The sequence below is a fragment of the Patella vulgata genome, chromosome 7 (genome assembly GCF_932274485.2).
Source record: "Patella vulgata chromosome 7, xgPatVulg1.2, whole genome shotgun sequence".
Classification (NCBI taxonomy): Eukaryota; Metazoa; Mollusca; class Gastropoda; family Patellidae; genus Patella; species Patella vulgata.
In genome coordinates, this window is record NC_065885.2 from 51,357,074 (window position 1) to 51,378,500 (window position 21,427).

At 31.9% G+C, this 21,427-nt stretch overlaps 1 protein-coding gene across 6 annotated transcripts in view; it reads right to left on the reverse strand.

The window, feature by feature from the left end:
- LOC126828774 (chromodomain-helicase-DNA-binding protein 4) overlaps positions 1-21,427 on the reverse strand; it is a 44,301-nt gene that overhangs the window by 16,456 nt on the left and 6,418 nt on the right. For 5 of the 6 annotated variants that reach the window (XM_050558754.2, XM_050558752.2, XM_050558755.2 and 2 more), the window contains 30 exons: positions 18,388-18,477; positions 18,003-18,249; positions 17,546-17,760; positions 17,023-17,217; positions 14,193-14,336; positions 13,776-13,952; positions 13,461-13,577; positions 13,192-13,269; positions 12,741-12,934; positions 12,456-12,587; positions 12,012-12,129; positions 11,510-11,701; positions 11,170-11,306; positions 10,810-11,011; positions 10,530-10,651; positions 10,143-10,316; positions 9,763-9,901; positions 8,727-8,858; positions 8,356-8,473; positions 7,933-8,057; positions 7,262-7,505; positions 6,864-7,015; positions 5,429-5,672; positions 4,446-4,487; positions 3,567-3,646; positions 3,067-3,158; positions 2,713-2,899; positions 2,268-2,543; positions 1,583-1,742; positions 690-815 (listed from right to left, as the gene is read on the reverse strand). In XM_050558754.2, the coding sequence (XP_050414711.1) occupies positions 690-815; positions 1,583-1,742; positions 2,268-2,543; positions 2,713-2,899; positions 3,067-3,158; positions 3,567-3,646; positions 4,446-4,487; positions 5,429-5,672; positions 6,864-7,015; positions 7,262-7,505; positions 7,933-8,057; positions 8,356-8,473; positions 8,727-8,858; positions 9,763-9,901; positions 10,143-10,316; positions 10,530-10,651; positions 10,810-11,011; positions 11,170-11,306; positions 11,510-11,701; positions 12,012-12,129; positions 12,456-12,587; positions 12,741-12,934; positions 13,192-13,269; positions 13,461-13,577; positions 13,776-13,952; positions 14,193-14,336; positions 17,023-17,217; positions 17,546-17,760; positions 18,003-18,249; positions 18,388-18,477 (4,651 nt within the window). The remainder of the gene's footprint in view (positions 1-689; positions 816-1,582; positions 1,743-2,267; positions 2,544-2,712; positions 2,900-3,066; positions 3,159-3,566; positions 3,647-4,445; positions 4,488-5,428; positions 5,673-6,863; positions 7,016-7,261; positions 7,506-7,932; positions 8,058-8,355; positions 8,474-8,726; positions 8,859-9,762; positions 9,902-10,142; positions 10,317-10,529; positions 10,652-10,809; positions 11,012-11,169; positions 11,307-11,509; positions 11,702-12,011; positions 12,130-12,455; positions 12,588-12,740; positions 12,935-13,191; positions 13,270-13,460; positions 13,578-13,775; positions 13,953-14,192; positions 14,337-17,022; positions 17,218-17,545; positions 17,761-18,002; positions 18,250-18,387; positions 18,478-21,427) is intronic. The other variant, XM_050558751.2, reaches the window with a different exon arrangement.

Genomic DNA, 21,427 nt, shown 5'->3' on the forward strand with positions numbered 1-21,427 from the left:
AAAGCAAAGGTATTTTGAGAGGCAATGAAACATACACCCACAGCAGCTAAATTGTCCCAGCAGTCGACAAGGGTTGTTGCATATTTATTCTTTTGTAGGTAATTTGGGGCATTTACAAGACAATTTCATACAGATCAGCTTATATTTTCGTCGTTTGAGGGTTCACAATTGTCGTTGAAGCGTTAAACAAGGGCCATAACTCCAGAAGAAATTAACAGAAATTATTGAAATTAAATAGGATTCTTTACCTCAATGATGTAAAGAAAATATCAATTTCAAAACAATCAGGTGATACATGTAGTCCGTAGAGTGTTCACAAGAAATTGTGAACGACGGAATTACAGCAAGTGAGGACAGCATCATACGACCACATTTGCGTGTGGGCGTAAAAAAAACAAGTTAATAAAAGATTCTTTCGCAATTATTCTATTGATGAAAACTTCAATCAGACACAAATATTTTTTGTTCATATATAAAATTATTTCTTAATAATATCTACCATAGGATTATTTTGTACAAGTGTTCTGTATTGCCTTGTAGACTAAGAATCACAGCTTTGATTCTAGTCCCTAAACTCACACAGAATAATATTCTATATGTTGTAGTGATTAGATTATAATATATTATTATAATAATCCATATTCCAGTTACAACATTACCATAAAGCACATCTAATTAAAAAGGCCTACCTGTTTCCATTTTTTCTTCCTTTGTTTCTTCTTTTGTAACCTTTTCTTCTTCCTCTTCTACTTTAGGGTTTTCTTCAACCTTATCAACCTTTTCCTCTTCCGTCTTTTCATCTTCAGACTTTTGTTCTATAAGATACACATAATGCTGGTTAACCCATAAACGGTCATTGTCGACTACAATCATATTTAATTGATATCGCCACGCATACGTGTCAGACAGGAAATTGTCTTGTCGATGGCACTGAGGAAAACATGTCTTTGTTCAACATTTTTTTTAACAAAATACATAATTTTTTAACAATATCGAGAAGGTTAAAGACTGGCAAAGTGGCTGAAATTCTTATGAATGATTCCGACTCGGATTATATCGATGAAACCCGATTCTGAAGACAATATTTCTGATGAAAATGATTTAGGAAACGAGAGACCGTGTGAAGGTGCCGATTTCAATCATTTTCGTGATCAAAATCATGTTTTCGAAAAAAAAAGATGTAAAATTTCGTTAATTATGCAAATTAACAAAATTTTCATTTTGAAATGAGGTGAAAGAAATAGTGCAAATTATAGATCAACTTATCCCCTTCAACTTTTTTATAGGTATCAAGAGTCTATCACTTATAATTATCCGTCAGTAGTCGTTTGAAATAGGCATATAAAATATTTCACCTTAGTCTTTATTTGGCCTGACCACTTGTAGTCATGACGTCAAAATGACGTGGACCGGTTAAGGGTTAAAATAGAAACTGTTCATAATAATAATCTGATTTTAGAAGGCTAATATATCTACTGTATGTTAAAAAAAACAAAAAAAAACCAGTTGTCCTGCACTGATCTTCTAAATTTGTCCAATTCATGAAACTGATCTAATGAAAAGCAGTAAATAAATTAATTACCTTTTACAGCTTCTGTTGGAGTTTCTTCTTTGGTTTCTTCTATGGTTTCCTTTGTTTCCATCGTTGCTACTTTTACTTCCGATACAGGTTCTTCCTTTTTTTCATCTGTTTCCATGGCTTCTTCCGTCTTTTCTTCAACTTTTTCTTCTACTGCCTTGGTCTTAAATATAAAGAGGAAATTTGATAGTCTAATAAAACAACACCAAGTTATTAAGATACATTATGTAAGAATTAGGTGAAGAACTGACAGTTCTCGATATAACAGTTAAAAAATAGATAAAGAAAAAGGAATATGTTGAAAATTTCAGTCAAATTACTTTTTCTGAGCTACCACTGTTATGATAACAAAGTCTTGATATTCCATTTTTAAATTAAATCACTAACTAGCAATTGTGTTTAAATCTGTTGAAAATCAAAACAACCCAATAGTCTAGAGAGTTTATGGGCTTAGCATGTGAATAAATGTCTAATTAATGATTTATACAACATTTGAGGCCAAACAAAAGATCTGCATTAGGCAGATTTGTCTCTTGAATAATGCATCTTGAATAAGTGGAATTTCTGTTGGCTCGTTTCAGCATTGTAGGACAACATACCCCTTGACAAAAACTTTATTTTATCAGTGGTTCTTGTGTATTTGGCATTAACAAACCTATTTAAGCAATGGAAAGTAGTAATAATTTACCTCGCCTTCTTCTTCTTTTTTAACTTCGCTATCCTCCTCCTTTTTAACCTCTTCACCTTCTTCCTCTTTAACTTCGCTTTCGTCACTTTTGGCTTCTGCTTTTTCAACATCTTTACTTTCTTCACCTTCTTTTTTCACTTCTTCTTTAACTGCTTCATCTCTTTTTTCTTTTTCTTCTCTAGCCCTTTCTTTCTCTTTCTTCAATTTCTCGACAGCCTCCATAGCACTTTTATATGGCATACTGTGTGTACCATTTATAGCTTCAAATTCTTGAACCTAGAACATCAAAATAATTAATAAGCTTAATTTGTAAATTTAAAAAAAAATTAATACAATTAATAGTACAGGACAATTTTTGCAATCAGAGGTAAATATGTGAATATTGGTATTTTGAACTTTGTGTTAAAATATTAACTATTTGTACTGTATATCACTTATTACTAACCTTCTTTCGAACTAATGACATTATACCAATTCTTGTTAACACATGCTGCCTAGATAATCCTTCCCTTGGTACACCATCCGCAAAGGTCTCCGAATTATCAGCCCCTGGTTCACAAAGATGTCGCATAAACAACGAAACATAGGCTTTAAACACCTTCTCACCTTTACCTCGTAAATCACGAACTAACCTATAATGTAAATTTAATTTGTCATTCAAAATAGTCTACATTTGTGTTTCAGTTTTTGGGAACACCTTATTTCTTCTAGTCATAAATGAAACCATTTTAGTTTTGCATTTCCAATATTTTAATTAACAGAATTCAGTGAATTATATCATAAATTTAAAAATTCCTACCATTGTGAGTTAAAAGCATCTTGTGGTGGCATTCCCCATCTCATAACAGCATTTAAGAAAGCCTTTCTCTGTCGAGCATTAAAACCAAGAACCTGTAACAGAAATCATAATAAAATGTATGTTGCCAGTATAATTAAAAAAATCAATGATGTCATAGTTTACCCAAAATTCTATTGTTCCTGATTATAGTAGAGTTTGCACACATTCTACGAAAGTTCTCATCCAATCCATTAATCTTTCATTGAGAAAGAAAACTTAATTGTAAATCGCCCAAAAAGTCCTATATTGGTCAAACTGCAGACAATATATTAAATGGGATCTAGTCAAGAGCCGGTGCCACCCTTAATCTATGTTCAAAACAGAATCCCAGCAGGAGATAATCTACCGTTGATATTTTGATTTCTTAATCAAATGGTAAGTAATCAAACTGAGTACACTTTTGAATTTGACATATTTAAAGGAAACTTAATTGGCATGTTGTTAAAACAAAACATACTTACTTCAATTTGACCGTTGACACGAGCCAATAAAGGAGGTAATGGTCTATCCTTTTCGTTACCTTTACGCGATCTGTTACGAGCTATAAAATACAACAAATGTATAACATTTTATCATCCTTGTAAAAATGATTAAGATGAATCCACAATACAAAATAACTGCTATACCACTTAACTAGTTTCCAAGAGAAAAAGTAAGTATTAAAGTAGCTAAGTCTCTAACTCAATAACATCCAAAATCTTCAACGTTGAAAACACGATTTATTTGTCAAATTAAATCAACATTCATGTTGTGATCTTACTGGAAAAAGATGGGCTTTTGATATCCAATATTTAAGACAAAATAAACATTTTACCATTGGTACACGAATCGTTGTATCAAGAGACTTGAGGGACGAGGCTAGACACATTGCACCAAATCAAACGGCGTATGTTGACTGGAATAACCAGACGGTAGAAATTTGCACTCGCTTGAGACTGCTGGCTTATTTCGCCGAACATAACTGATTTGAAATTGGAGTAAAAACGGAAACCATTGAATGTAAAACAGTTTATATACATTCATATTACAGTATTATATCCGTTGCGACCCACTTTTGTCAATTTCTAGGCCCCAAATGTTAGCGATTTAGCTCCTTTAACATTTTTGAGTTACACCCATCTATCAAGACATTCATGGAATGCCTGATTGTCAGTTTGGTCCCAAATTGACAGAATTGCAAACGATTGATGCAGAAATTCAGCCCTGTGACAGTTCTGTTAATCTGTTAATTTTTTAGATTGAGGGAATTGAATTCCGGAATGTTCAACCGAGAATCCTCCAAGTAAAATACATAATATTATCAATATCAAAATTCAGTTTGAATAGCCCCATATACTTACAATCAGTTCTGTCTTCAAAATCATCATCATCTTCATCATGTACTGTAATTAGACAACAATTTCAATAAATCTATGCTATAGGCCTACCCATTACATGAAGCCTTTTACAATTCATAGGAATAGGATTGAACTAAAACCTCTATATTATGTAGACAAATGATCTTTAATTCACCAAAACTTAAATTTTTCAATTAAGGACATTGAGTACTCTAAAATGCACATTTCAAAGCTAGAACTGTAAGTTACCATAAGATTGGTTCATAAGATATGATATCTTTAGTTATTTTGGATGATAAACTCAGATCAACTACATATTAAGTAATCACCCAAAAAATACCAATTTTATTTAACAATTATGTTCCAAACTTTGCCCAAAAGCATGATAAAGGGTGCTGATGACAACAAACTCTAATTTTCTCATGCTAAATTTTGTAAGTTCATGCTAAGAAGAAATATCGATAATCCCAACCACATGATCCAAAGTTATAAGCAACATTTTGACGCCAAAAATGTTAAAAAATACCAACTCGTAGTGTTCTTTATTTATTATTTACCTTCAAACAAGATTTTGTGTTTTTGAGTAAATTCTTCAAATATATCAACAACAAGTTTTAAAATACAATAATTCCATCGTGATAGATAGTAAACCTGGATAATCACATGGTAGAAGGAATTCCTTCTGGTCACCTGACTTAAATGGGGTTAAGGATACATCGTCCAGCAGAACACTGTTGCTGGAGGCAGTCATGATAGTTGACTGTATGATGGGTCGGGGAAACCTTCTTGTTTGCTATAAATATGTTTTTCTTTCAGCTTTTATCTCCATTATTACATAAACGGTTGGACTGTTATATACTCTGGGTTATTTTACACATGGAACAAGAATACAAGGTCTTTATAAGATTGGCGCTTAGAAGTTCACATCTTACACTACTTAAGAAAATGTTAGAAGCAACTACTGGTCAAATTTAAGACATACTTACCATTGTCGCCAGAATGACCACTGAAATCGGAATCAAAGTCTGAAACACTTTCTTTCCAGGCTTCTTCATCTTGAGTATTCATTGCATCATTATAGTTGACTTGTTTACGTACTCGTTTACCTTTACCCAATGTACGGGCTAAATCTTCCTGTTGTTGTTCATAATGATGACGTAATAATTTCTCCCAGTAAGCTGGATCAGCATGTTCAGCTTCCTGTTTTAATACTTCTGTCTCTGGTTCTTCCTGAAATAAACATTGTACTTAAACTTATCAAATAACAAGCGGCCAAAAAAAAGTTGAAGCTAAACATTTCAAATATTCAAAGCTGGAGCCATTACATTGCCAATGTAATTTATTACATTACCATTACTTTTTAAACATAATCATTACAATTACTTTCTCATTTTTAGAAATGTAATTAATTACCATTACCCATTACATTGAAAGTAATTAATTACCATTACCCAGTACTTTATGAGTATATAAATAAAAATTATTTTTCTGCCATGAAGCGCCTACAAAAGCAAACTCAAAAAAATCCTTGATTCACAATAATAGATATTTTTGTACAAATTGTTATTTCTATATATGACACATTGTTATTTCTATAAGCTTATATCATAACATCAAGGCAGTGGTGACAAAAACTGATGTTTTCACTGTATGACTTGAAAAATCAATTGAAAGTATAGTTAATGAACTTTTTTTAAAAGTAATTTCATAAAATTATTAATCAATCCAAATAGTTTGTCTATAATAATTGTATTACTGATGAATTATTCAGCAGACTCTAAAACAAAATATATATTAAATAACCATAAAATGATGAGATACTTGAAGGCCATTGTTTGATTTGTCACCTTGAGCTTAAGATTAAAGTTTAGTAACACTTTGTCTTTTAATCTAACTGATTGATCGACTGAGTGATTGCCTGTAAATTGGTACTAATCATTGATTACAATATACATCTTTTCAGAAATCCACTTTTTAGGTAACATGTCTAAAAAGGGTCTTACATGTACATAAAAAGTAATAAAAGAAAATGTTTAATGCCTTCTTATTCTTATTGTTAAAACTGATGTAAATCTTTTTTTTTTAAATTATAATGAATTGTATTTGTGTCAGATAGACCTAATTTACTTCTTTGATGCTATAAAATCTGAGGCTAGTTATATTGGAAATATTTATAAGGCCCATAAAATGTAATTGAAAAGTATCTGAAATATAATTGACCATTAAATAATTTTTGGAATGTAATTGATTACATTTTCATTACTCCTGAAATCTTCCATTACTCATTACATCGCCATTACTTAAATGTAATGATTACATTCCATTACCATTACCCCAGTGAAATAATAGATAAATCTCAAATTCAATAGCAGTACGGCTTTTAATTAATGCATTCAATCTAATAGTCAGAAATCAGTTTACCTCTGCTTCCCCTTCTTTAACAGTGTAACTAGCCACTTTAAATGAACTAAGATATTCATTCATAGCCATTTCTCTCTCTTCCATACCAACTTGTGATCTATCTAATAGTTTAGATACAGCTGAAGCATCATATACAATACGATTTTCATCACCTAAAATAATGAATGAATGAATAAAATATGGTTTAATGGCATGTCAGCTCCAACTGGGCTATATTGCACCAAACATACGGCATCACCTAAAATCAAATATATCAAGCCATGGATCTAGGAGGACAACTGCCGGTTAGACAACTGACAGCAGGTCAACAACCAGCGGACAACTGCTGATGGGACAAAATCAAATACATCAAAGCAATAACCAGAATCTGTAAGAAGTTTACTTAAATCATTATTTACCCAAGCTCATGTTACCTTCCTCATCCTTAAAAAGTTCCTCTGTACCAAACTTCAGAATATCATCCAACTCTTTTTTAGACATAGCACCACCCTTGTTACCTAAACCTGGTCGTACAACCAAATGTGTCAACATCATCTTCTTTTTAGCAACTTGTGTAATTCTCTCTTCTACTGAAGCTCTTGTTACAAATCGGAATATCATGACTTTATTAGCTTGTCCAATTCTATGAGCTCTACTGAAGGCCTATAAAAGATAAAGAAAACATTAACTACATAATGGAATTTAATAGTATTATTAAAATGAGGTCAATCAAAAGATTTTACCTAAGTTATAGGTGGTGAAATGTTTGTCGTCTGCAAAAGGATTTCCAATGTTGAAAAATTTTCAAATCCATTCTAGAGATTCAGCTTTAACAATATTAGTTTGTAAAGGATTCAAAATCATTGTAAAGATCAGCAGCAGCTTGAATATATTTCAATAACAATCTTAACATATGTGCAGTGTTGTTCAATGGTTGGAAAAAAAGCCACAAAGATTGGACAGGAGACAACTCCTTGTCAACTACAAGCAAGTGACAAAAATTACAACCAACATTGCAGAACTTAAACAATTTGGCTAAATTAACATTTAATAAAAGATGTTTTTGATCAACATTAATGAAAACTTTTACCTGAATATCATTATGTGGATTCCAATCGGAATCATAAATAATAACTGTATCTGCTGTTGCTAAATTAATACCCAATCCACCAGCTCTTGTTGATAGCAGGAAACAGAACGCCTTTGCACCTGGCACTGAAAACATCAAAAGTACATGTATTACAAAGAACTGTTTTAACTCAGGGAAACTACTATCACAATTAAACAAATCACAGAAGATTTCCTTTAAATAAATCACCAGAACAGCATAAAGAACTTTCTATCTTCACTATGTTTTGCAATTTCAAAATTCATACAACCCTGTATACCAATACACACTATTAATTAGTCAAAAAGTTCCCAGGATTTGAAATCCTGTGATAAAAATCATGTCAGATGGTAATGTAATACATTAGAGGCAAACCCTAAAGATAAGAGAAATCTGTCTATTTACCATTAAATCTATCAATAGCATCTTGTCTATTTGCTCCTGTAATACCACCATCAATTCTCTCGTAATGATAACCTTCTGCTTCTAGAAAATCTTCCAATATATCCAACATTTTCGTCATCTAAGATAATTGAATAATTAATAGTTTAATATAAATTGAAACAGCCACTTTTTTTTTTGTTCAAACTGAATTCAATACAAAACTTTGAAATTTATGAACATTAATTCTTAAATTATGTGTGCTCAAAATACTAGAAATTACAGTTTGGGTACACCTTCAATGCCTCACTTTGATTCAGCTATGCAGCAAATAACTAGGACTTGAAACAGATTACAGCCTAAATTTGTTATCAAAATAAAGTAGACTAATTTACCTGAGAGAAGATTAGAACTCTATGACCTTGTTTATGTAATTGTGACAGCATTGTGGACATTAACTCCAGTTTACCGCATGCTTTTATCAAAGCAGATCCTTCAAAAGCACCATTTGGTAATCTGGGAGCATCCTGAAGTGAAAGGTAAAACCAGGTATTATGAATTATGTTTACCCGTCAAGTATCAATCTGATTTAAAATACAAATCTATATTTTGTTTCTTTTTTTGTATACTTTCCATGGCCTCCACTACACAAAGATCTAATCAGCTGTAATAGAAGGTTGTGTCAGGGGTTATACGAGCGGCTTTTGACCCTATGATGTCAGACATTTGATTAACAAATCAGCGTTGATGTTTCTAGTGTGATACCCAGTTCCGTGCACAACACAGTTTCATTGGCTAATCCCTCACATCAACCAGAATGTGGGTTATATAACAAATCTTCCAGATCCTAGTGTAGTAAAGACAAGTAAAACAAAATTTTGAACTATAAACACGATCTGTTTTAATCAGATTGATCAAGTATCAATATTCAGATTTTGAGCTTTGACTGTATTTACGAGTCAAAATAATTTATGTTTTCATTTCAAATATTGAAAAGATAGGTTGCCAGGCAACGAAACATACGCCCACAGCAGCTAAATCGTATTTATAATACACTAAAATCTGATTAAGAGCAACAACTCACGAAGTAATTATCAGAAAACTATTAGAATTTGTTTGGTTTTTATAAAGTTCTGCCCCATGCTAACGTTTTGTGGACGCCGGACGGACGGGGGCGACGACAATATACGACCACATTTCAATGTGGGCGTATAAAAACTGTATTCTATAGCACTTCATTACATTTGAATATTTTTTAAGTATTTCACGAGTGTATATAATGTCTAACACAATGTGTTTTTATTAACTTTGATTTAAATTGAGAATATGCAGGATTTTCTCTATTATTCTCTGGCAGATATTTCCAAAAAGTGGGACCACTCATAAAAATACATTTATGTTATTGTGATTTGAAGTTAAGTTTGTATTTACCACAGCAGCTGTAGGGAAAAGATATGGATGATTACAACATTTTTTAAGATCCATCATGATATTCAGTAAAGATACTTGACATCCACCTCGAGTATTTAAAGCACCAAAATTTCTGGTTAAAATATACTTGTAATATTTCCTAAAATAAAATATTTCTAAATATAAAACTCTTAAAATGATAAACGCAAACATACAACTAATAAACATTTAATCATATTTCCTTGAGGTTTTTCTATTTTTTTAACTAACGAATATTTTGAAGTACAATTATTAGCCAAACCCTTGCAATTGAGTATTACTAACATTTTATTTTAAAGAATGATTCAATCCAAACATAACACACACATCAGAATGACAAGGTGATGAGCTTGAGTACTTACTTCTGCATTGGACTAAGCTCAACACGAACAATAAATTCACTTTTTGATGGCATGCCCTTTAATACATCAGCTTTAAGACGACGCAGTAAATGAGGACCTAACATATCATGTAATTTCTTGACTTGATCTTCTTTAGAGATATCAGCAAACTGATTTTGAAAGACTTGAAGATCACTTGAAAATAAAAACAATTATAGTATTAGTATTATTAAATTCTAATTTTAATTAGACAAGTTGAATAACTATCACTTTATAATCACTAACATTTCTTTTATTTCTTGATAGAAGATTATTAAATCATATCGCAGAGATGTACCATAAAATTTGTTTAAAAAAGTTATAAAATATTCAAGTGGGCATGTAAAGATAATAATAATAGTTGCTTACTTGAAATTTTCAGGAGTAAGGAAATTTAGAAGATGAAACAATTCCTCTAGATTATTCTGTAATGGTGTACCAGTCAATAACAGTTTATATCCTATCTTGTAGTTAGATAATATACGGAAAAACTGGAAAAAAGAAAATAGTTACAGTTGTATTCATTCTGGTATACAAGTTACAGTTAACATACTGGTGGTATTAGCTGAATCTGATCAGTGCTTTGCTACATGATGGGAGAATAAATTCATAACAGAATTAAAATATTCATATGCATAATAAATATTACCTTTGATTGATTATTTTTCAGCCTGTGAGCCTCATCAACAACCAACACTTGCCAATCAACTGAACCTAATAAAGCACTATCAATACTAATCAACTCATATGATGTTAGCAAAACATGAAACTTGACACCAAATCCTTCCTTCATCTTGGATGCTTTAGCTCCTCCTCTTACAGCACCTTCTTCAAATGAAAATTCATGTTCCCTACAAAATACAATATTCTTGATCAAATAAACCTGTTTTGGAATGCTGATCATGTATAAGTTTTATTTGTCTCTAAACTTGTAGATACTATGTTCTTTTACACTTTAATTCTAAACCAATTTAAGAGAAGTTAGATCTGATGAAATGAATAGACTAACCTGATAACAGTACGACAATCTTTATCACCAACATATGTAACAACATAGAGATCAGGTGCCCAAAATTCAAATTCTCTCTCCCAATTAATAATAGTAGATAATGGAGCACTAACAAGAAAAGGTCCTTTACAGTGTCCCTACAGAAAACAAACAAATAATGCCAATAACTAGAGATTGAAACAATATTCAAATAATCATCATGTTACAGTCTTTTAAATTTTTGACCTTCTTAAAAACAAATGTTTGAATGGGGGAGAAAGTTTCTAGTTTTATTACATACAATATTGTACTTTAAAATATATATCTACTAATTAATTAATGGTATTAAATGTAAACATACCTCTTTATACAGAGAATAAAGGAATACAATGGTCTGTATAGTTTTACCTAGACCCATCTCATCAGCTAATATAGTATCAGTATTATTGGCCCAGGAATAACGTAACCAGTTTAAACCTTCCAACTGATATGGATAGATAGTACCTCCTGTTTTATCTATATAATTGGGTTGTTCATCAAACTGTCTCTTTAGCTACAAAAAACAAAACAATTTATTCATTCATTCATAGTTTAGAAACAGAAATGCTCTCCCTGACTTCTACAGTAAAATACCTACTGTTCACCAATATCAAAGATACAATTCCATTATAAAGTATAAATGAAGACTAGGTCAAATACAAACTGTTTCTGATACTACTTCGTAATTAGTCACCAAGATCATATGTGAATTTAATAGTTGTTGAAATATATGTTTCAAAATGTCAAATACTTTATGTATATTATCATATATTTTGTTGTGTTTTTAATACACTATGTTATTTACAGAAATATAGTATACTTACATCAACAACAGGTATAGAAGGTGGTATTTTAGATGATAATTCTCTATCACGATTAGATTTCTTACCACCTTTACCAGACTTCTTACCACCATTTCTTTTATCACCAAACATAATAGATCTGCAAATACATAGTATCAAATATACGTTCCGCTTCACATTACCCTGAGGAAAATATTACTGTAATGTAGTTATATCGACATATCCAACAATGACCAGACATTTAACCACAGAAAAGCCATAGGAACTCAATGTATTGATGCATCTGGAAATAATACTGTAGTGATGTACAGTTATAAACCTCAAAGTCATAGAAATTCAATGCCAGGGGTATGTCTCTTGACGCAACAGTTTCCATCTGACTACTAGACCTGTCCACATAAATCACACAAGTTCCAGTGGTATATAGAATAAAAATAGAATACAAGACAAGAACTAGTTAATTACCTCAAATCAAAATAATCATCTACATATTTCTTGAACTCCAAAACTTCACAATCTTCTTCTTCCCAGGTAGCATTATCATATGGCAGATCTCGCCATTTTACCAAAAACCAGTTGTTTCCATTCTTAGCAACTCTACAAAATAAAATGATTTATTTGGGTACTAACCAAGCTAATCTTTATCTGTATGTAGGTAGTTGAGATTAAGTTTCTTAGTAATAAAAAAATTACATGCATTTGTATTATTATCAGTTGCTATAAAAATATAATTGGTTCTTCAAAGAATACCTGTGATTAATAATTCTGTGAATCTGTAGCCATTCTGGTCGGACACCATATCTATAGTATCTCTCTTCTAAATTATGAGGATCATCTCCTTTTAATTTTTCTCCATAAGAACTGCCATCTTCTAATGGTGGTGGTTCATCCATATCATATTTACGTATATAACAACGATAAGTAGCTGGGTGATAAACATCAAGCTGTAGAAGATAAAACATGTAATCAACATTACTTTCTCGGGCCACACCAATTAAGTTCCTAGAGAACATCTATCAACATTTGGTTTCCAATAGTTACATGTATAATAAACATTATCCAGTTCATAGTCCCAACAATCTCCTTTTAATAAAATATGTAAATAATTATGATTTAGGAAGTAATGAGATGGTGAAAAAAAAAAATTATGTTTGGTACACAAACATAAGTTCTATTGGTAAGGCCTAATATCATAACCTACCTGGAGTTCTGATATCCAACTGGTGTGCCAGTAAGATAGATCATGCCATTTGATGAAAAACTCTCTTAATCTTGGTGCCTGAAAGAAAAAAAATTACAAATGCATTTTTCTTCATATTTCAGAAATTCCAAAAGTTGTAATTAAAAAATAATATTTAATCAAAACAAACACAAAATTACAGACTTAAAATATTGAACAGGATAATGGGATATGATATAAAATAGCAAATTAATTACAGCATCACTAGATAAATTCATTAGAATGTTTACCTTTCCTTTTGTCTTTTCAGAATCAGGATGTGTATGATCTAGTTCATCATCATTTTTGAGGGGTTCAACCCAACGCCATGTTAAAATTTTTTGAACTTTACCCTTTAAAGGTACAGCCTGCAAGATAAAAGAAATAATATCAAGACACCTATTCAAAAGTTTAGTTAACAATAATTTAATTACTCCAGGTCATTGTGTAGTAAACTACATACAAAGGAAAAGACCAAATTTTAAATTTTACGTTTACACTTGACATATCAAAAGTTGGGATGTCAAGTTCAGTGGAAGTTAGACATGCATGATAACAAAGCTTACCGAACATCTTGGACATTGCCAGTCACCATCAGGGATATTTTTGATTGGTGGATTTAGACAGAATGGATGATAAGCTGACGGACACTGATCACAACAAAGTAGCTCTCCGCCATCTTTACAAACACGACAAAACTCAGCGTGGTCATCTTCTTCTTGTTCCTGGTTACCAGCAACTTCCTGTATTCAGAAATATCAACTTATTTATTTAAAGAATATGTAAATATCTGATAAGGCTTACTTTATGTTTTACAAAACAATATATAATATATTCTTTCAAAGCTGATCAATGGACTGGACCATTCTATAACCCTGTACACATTGCAGAGGTAATGAATCAGAACATATCATCAGTGGCCAATTCAACCTAAAACTACATCATACATGTCTGAACGTTTAATTTCATAAACAATAACTTACACAGTGGGGACAACTCCATTTGCCTTCGGGTGCTTCTTCTAACTCGGGTTCTAAACAAACAAGATGGTAGGCTCTTGGACATGTATCACAAAGAATAATTTCTCCTCCTTGTTGACAAACTTCACAATAATCTTGATGTTCAGTCTGAAGAGAAACAAAATCAAAATTCATAATGCAATAGTCTTTAAAGATACATTATGGGAGATTAGATAAAGAGCTGGCACTTCTCACTATAATAGTTAACCAGCGGCTGCCAGGCAGTATACGCCCACATTTTCGAGAGATGGATAGAAAACAAGCTAAACGAAAGTGATTTTTCCTACAATCAAGGGCCATAATTCAGGAAATTATTATTCGATATGCACAAATATCGAAAGGAACCAAGATCTTTGAGTTATAAACTTACATTTCAAGTTTCAACAAAATTAGATAAAAATTGTGACCTCTATAGGGTCCAAAACCTTGATATACCATATTTTTACGCTATTTGATAACGAGGGGCAGCCATTATGTCTGTCAGTTTTGGGCCGATTTTCACGAAATTCGAATTAAATCGTCCTTAGGGTGTAAGGGTGATATAATAATACGTTTTTTTAAATCGGATAAAAAATTATGACCTCTATAAGGTCCACAAGCTAAAAACGTGATTTTTCGTACAATCAGGGGCTATAAATCAGAAAGTTACGGTCCGATATGCGCGAATATCGAAGGGAAGCGAGATCTTTGGGTTATAAACTTACATTTCAAGTTTCAACAAAATCGGATAAAAATTGTGACCTCTATAGGGACCACAACCTTGATATACCATATTTTTACGCTATTTGAGAACGAACGGCGGCCATTTTGTCTGTCAGTTTGGGGCCTATTTTCACGAAAATTCAAACTCAACTGTCATTAGGGTTTAATGGTGATATAATAAAACGTTTTTTTAAATCGGATAAAAATTATGACCTCTATATGGTCCACAAGCTAAAAACGCGATTTGTCATACAATAAAGGGCCATAATTCATGAAGTTACGGTCCGATGTGCGCGAATATCGAAAGGAACCGAGATCTTTGTGTTATAAACTAACATTTCAAGTTTGAACAAAATCGGATAAAAATTGTGACCTCTATAGGGTCCACAACCTTGATATACCATATTTTTACGCTATTTGAGAACGAAGGGCGGCCATTTTGTCAGTCAGTTTTGGGCCGATTTTCACGAAATTAGAACTCAGCCGTCCTTAGGATGTAACGGTGATATATTAACACATTTTTTTAAATCGGATAAAAATTATGACCTCTATAAGGTCCACAAGCCAAAAAACGCGTTTTTGCGTACAATCAGGGGCCATAATTCATGAAGTTACGGTCCGATATGCGCGAATATTGAAAGGAACCGAGATCTTTGTGTTATAAACTTACATTTCAAGTTTCAACAAAATCGGATAAAAATTGTGACCTCTATAGGGTCCACAACCTTGATATACCATATTTTTACGCTATTTGAGAACGAAGGGCGGCCATTTTGTCTGTCAGTTTGGGGCCGATTTTCACGAAATTCAAACTCGACCGTCCTTAGGGTTTAACAGTGATATAATAATACGTTTTTTTAAATCGGATAAAAATTATGACCTCTATAGGGTCCACAAGCCAAAAAACGCGTTTTTACGTACAATCAGAGGCCATAATTCAGGAAGTTACGGTCCAATATGCGCGTATATCGACAGGAACCGAGATCTTTGGGTTATAAACTTACATTTTAAGTTTCAACAAAATCGGATAAAAATTGTGACCTCTACAGTGTTCACAAGCCAAAAACGTGATTTTTCGTGCAATCAGGGGCCATAATCCATGAAGTTACGGTCCGATAGATGCCAATATCGAAAGGAACCGAGATCTTAGGGTGATAAACCTATATTTCAAGTTTCATTGAAATCAGATAAAAATTGTGACCTGTAGACTGTTCACAAACAATTGTGGACGGACGGACAGGGGTGACGACAATATAAGTCCACATGAAAATGTGGGCGTATAAAAACTAGATAATGTAAAGGGAATTTGCTGAAAATTTCAGTAAAAATTGATCCACTCTGAACTGCGATTTTAGCAATTGAATTTTCGGTCGAGCCTCGATAATCATTACTGAAGTCGGTATGATAAAAAACATAGTCTTGATTATCCATTTCATGATTAAATCATGAATGAAAGTTGAGCAGCAAATCGGATCCTAATCCAATCAATATTGCAGGTTAGCGATGACATCGAGAGTTGATTATGGTCTGGATAAGTTAATTAATGTCCAATTAATAATTTAGATAACATTTCAGGCCTAAAGAAAGACCTGCAATAGGCAGATTTAGCGCTTGCATAATGTATGTTTAAATTTAATATCAAGCTTTTTTTCAATAATAAACAAATCTTTCAAGTTTGAATATGTAAACAGTTGACAAGGTTGAGCGACAATAATATAAATATCAGAAATACAATTAAGCATATACGTGTAAACAGTGGTCAACTTGTCTTGACCATCATAACTTAAAGCCACTGATCGTCAATTGTATAGTTCGAAGAATATCTTCTGGCTTAGATACAATCTGATTTTAAAAAAAAACATGTAAAGATTATAACAAAGATTATGGTTTTTGAGTTTTTGAGTGGTGAAGCTGGCCTTTTTTTTTTTTTACCATATCCCCATTATATTGTTTGCAGAAGATACCAAATATTGACAAATGTTTCATTGATCATATCTTTGTAAATACTGTAAATCATATTTGGACAGATATTCCTGATATTTGGAAATTCAACTTTCACAAATTTGTCATGACCAAGTTGATGTTTTATTACCTCATAACCTTCGGCATCTGGATCTGTATTTTTACCCATCTGTCGTTTCTTCTTTTTACCACGACCTCGTTTGGTTTTTCGTTTTTTAGGAGCATCAGCATCTGCGCCACCACCTTCGTTAAGTAATGCTGCTTCTTCTAGTTGTCTTTCAAACTCTTCATCACTAGTATTAAAACCAGCATTTTCATCTTCATCCTGTAATATTACAATAATCATGGTTTGTAATTAATCCACCTTTATAAAGAACTATGGTACTAGTTTGTGGAGCAATTGTCATAATTATAAATTATTTTTTTTTACAATTGTTCAAATCTAGACAATAATAATAATAAATGTCCATTTCTAAAGCGCCAAATCCATCCATAAGTATGCTCAAATCGCTTATTGTTAACTGTTCTTAAGTGATATGCTTTTACAATGTGTTCACATTGTGTTCACAGAGCTGACAACACAACATTTATTTTACTTTTGCATTGGCTCAACAAAAAGAAGTCAATCTAAGAATTCAATAATAAATACTTACAGAGCTATTCTTTCTACGTTTCTTTTTCTTTGTCAATTTTATCTTTAGTGGTGCTACAGCTTTTTTCCCTCTTCCTTTTTTTGGTTTGGGAGAGATCTCTTCCTCATCTTCATAATCATCATCAGCATCGCCATCATCTTCTTCTGCTGCTATTGATAGTTCTGTCTCTTCAACTTCTTTCACCATTGGTTTTACTATAGGTTTTGCTGCTGGGGCTAAAACAAAAACAATAACTTTAAATTCCTAAAATTTCAATAACTGACAAGCATGCAAAATAGATATGGCATAATATGTGACAAATTAAGCATTAGAATAAAGTCACAGAATTCTGAATTAAATGAAAGCACTAATCACCTTTGATCTGGACCCCTGTTTGTAGCAAGGTTATCTAGATAAAATTTTGTCAATTGTCAAGGACTGTTAAATATGAGGCGAGGGTTTAATTAAATATACTTACGATCAGGAGGACTAGCACCGGATGGTCTTCTTTCTTTAACACAAATATTAAACTCTTTCCATTTAGCAGCTAAAAGCATTCCCACTTTAGCTGCTGCTAGCTTTGGATTAGCTTCAATAATCAATGGTCTAACTTGATTACTAAATAGTTTATAATTATTGATGGTCTGATAATCTTCATCTGTAAACTCTAGATCAGGATTTACCCAACCATTAGCAATACACATTTCTTCAGATCCATTTGCTTCCTGTAATATATTTTAAATAATAATTTGTTATTAAAGCAGTACTTGATTATTCAATGTTAAGAAATTATCTAAGATCTTAATATAGTATTTTCATTTTGTCTTATAATAAGGAAAATAAGTGTGAGTAAATCTACTTACAACTCTTCCTCTTTTCTTTTTTTCCTTTGATTTTGGTGGTTCAGGAGTAGCTACTTCACCTTCTGAAGCTTCACCACTATCTTGTTGTACCTGTTGAGGTTAAATATTTGTAAATCAAACATAATTTCATTTAACATTAGTATAAAAAAAAATCATTTTCAGTTTCTTATCAATATTGTTTTGCAGACCAGCCCAGAATGTGTGCATAATAGGTAATGGTTTCTTTGTTGAGAGTTTGTAGCTCAGCAAATCTTCCTACTGGGATATGATTCAGCTACATGTCACTGTAAAACTGTTTCATTCAGAATAGGCGAAAGACCGAAGGAATTTATCGTTCAAGTTCGTTGCAACAACCTCTGTGGGAGATTTTAATTTTTTAAATTACACGTCTCTTTGTACATCATTGAAAGGGTAACGCACAAATTTAAGAACTCGGCCATATAAGATGAAACGAAATTCAGGTAAGCCTGGGAGAAAAAAAAAATGAAATCTTTGAAAAGTTGAGAATCTTCAGTGATTTATTGCTTTGCCTAGCTAAATTACAATAATTTACAATCAAATTCTTTCAAAAATCCCAATTTTTTCGCACCAGGCTTACCTAAATTTCGTTTCATTTTATATGGCCGAGTTCTTAAATTTGTGTGTTACCCTTTCAATGATGTCCGCCAAGTCAGTTAGAAGACGGAGATGTATTTTTTAACAGCGTGTTGTGTCGCTCATACTTGGCGTTTTTGTGAGTCGATTAGATTAGGTTTTGATTTGCTAGTACGATTTGGTATGATTTCGATTTGATTAGCTATGGTCCACAAATGTGAAATTTGATAATTACGATTTGGTAAGATGGCTGCCATCACGGACACCGATCAGAAAAAAAATTGTCTCTGCTAATTATTGATGACTTGTTAAAGACAAATGAAGGTTATCTACGCAAAAAAGGAAAAATGGTTGCCGTTAGAAACAATCTCCTATGTCCAACAAGTTCAAGTATTTTTTTGAAAACTGAAGTGACAAAACATGTAAAAAGTTTACTGAGAAAACCTAGGATCGAGGAATATATTGAAAAAACTGTAAATGAATAAAATTGCTTAGAGGTGATCTAACATTATTGTGGACTATAAAGTTAACATTAAACACGTCAAATGCGTTTTAAAAAAACATTTTTTATGGAGAAAAACAACAATAAGCATTAAAAATTATTTACGACGTCGAACATTCCGCCATTTTGAAAAAGTCAAATCTAATCGCCTAAACACCTCCTGGGACGATTAGGTCGATTTGCCTAATCAGTTGAGTTAAATCGTCTCACAAATGTAACGATTAGCATAATCAACTTGGTTCACAAATGCGTATAATAGCTAATCGGTCTAATCTAATCGGTTCACAAAAACGCCTACTGACTCTAGCCAGGTAAGCAAGGTTTTATTTTCTCCCTAAGATGTTCATTTATATTGTTCAGACGTTCACAGGGACTGACACGCGACCGGTTAGCAGTAAAAAGTTGCCCAGTAAAATTGACTGGGAAGCGATTAGATTTTCGACAAGGATTCAATAGGACAGTCCCTGAACGTAGAGGTCGAGTGTAATAAGACCTACGTTCAGAGCTGAACTACTCTTTCCTGTACAGATCTATGTGGATGTAAAGACTGTCAAAATTCCACACCTACACCCACAGAGATGGCTATGGATGATAATGATGATGATCATGATGATGAAGTAGAATGTTGAATGTAAAAACTATATATAAAAAAAAAATAAATATATATATTATCATTATTACATCAACAAATATCTGTTATAAAAGTATTATTATTTTTTCCTTTTCTTTAAAAGGATTTTCTATCCCCAATTCTTTGTACACCTTTAACCTGGCATTACTAAAATTAAAGCAATATATGGGAGCATGGATTTTATCCTCAGTTGAATGCTACATTCTCACATAGTTTATAACTCTTACATCAGGGATTTTTTTTGTGTCTGTCCCTTATGATCGGCTGAAGTTTAGTGATTTTTTTTTCTCTTGATTTCTGATATTTTTAAAATCAAGTTATTCCATCAGATTATAATTTTGTTTTATTTTATAGTAAAAGTAATGTTTTAAATCTGTATCATTAGTCGAGTTTAAATTTTGAACTGTTTTACAATTCAAGTAATCTTTGTTAATATTGAACCTATCATTGAACTCGCTATAACATATATTAACCATAACAAATTCATTATGCATATTTTGTACACTTTAGTCCATGAATGATTTAGTATAATTATAAAATCAAAATCAACATGTTTTATTAAATTTTAAAATGACTTTGTATATATGTTTTTACATACCTATTGTATGCTGATTCAAGCCTATAAATTCATATCTTATCAACAGAGCTTGTACATACTGTTTTTTCCATATTCATTTTCATTAAAATCAGAACTTTTGTCAATTAAAGTCATTACAGTAATATTTAATGTTTAATTTTTAAACTACATGTATTAAAAATCTTAACTATTTCTTTATATATCAGACATGTGCAGCATTCATATTTATTTTAGTCTATTATGGTACATTTTTTCTCAGTTGTTTGATGTTAATTATCAATAACTTAGTGTATGTGTAGTGTGTGTGTGAGTGTATGTAATATATATATGTGTATATTTATGTATTTGATTTATTATTGTAATTTCATTATGTTGTGATTGTAATATTTATATCTGTTTGTATTTTTTTTTTTTTTTTTGGAGAGTGGGGTTGCCTGCTCTATAATCCAATTATCTTTAATAAATAAAGTTAAAAAAAATAATTTTTTTTTAAAACTCCCATAGACCGCTCCTTTGAGCAAGACCATGTAGTCTATATATATTTTTTAAAATAGGGGAATGGACAAACAAGGGACATTTTAGCCAGTTATTAGAACACAACCTGTATAAGACCTATGCATTAATTTCAAAGAGTCATAATTTAGCAAACACAAATAACTGTCCACAAAACATCAGTTAATTGTTATTACATTGTCAAACCTCATTAGGGGTGCCTTTGGTATGGATGTGGTCGGGC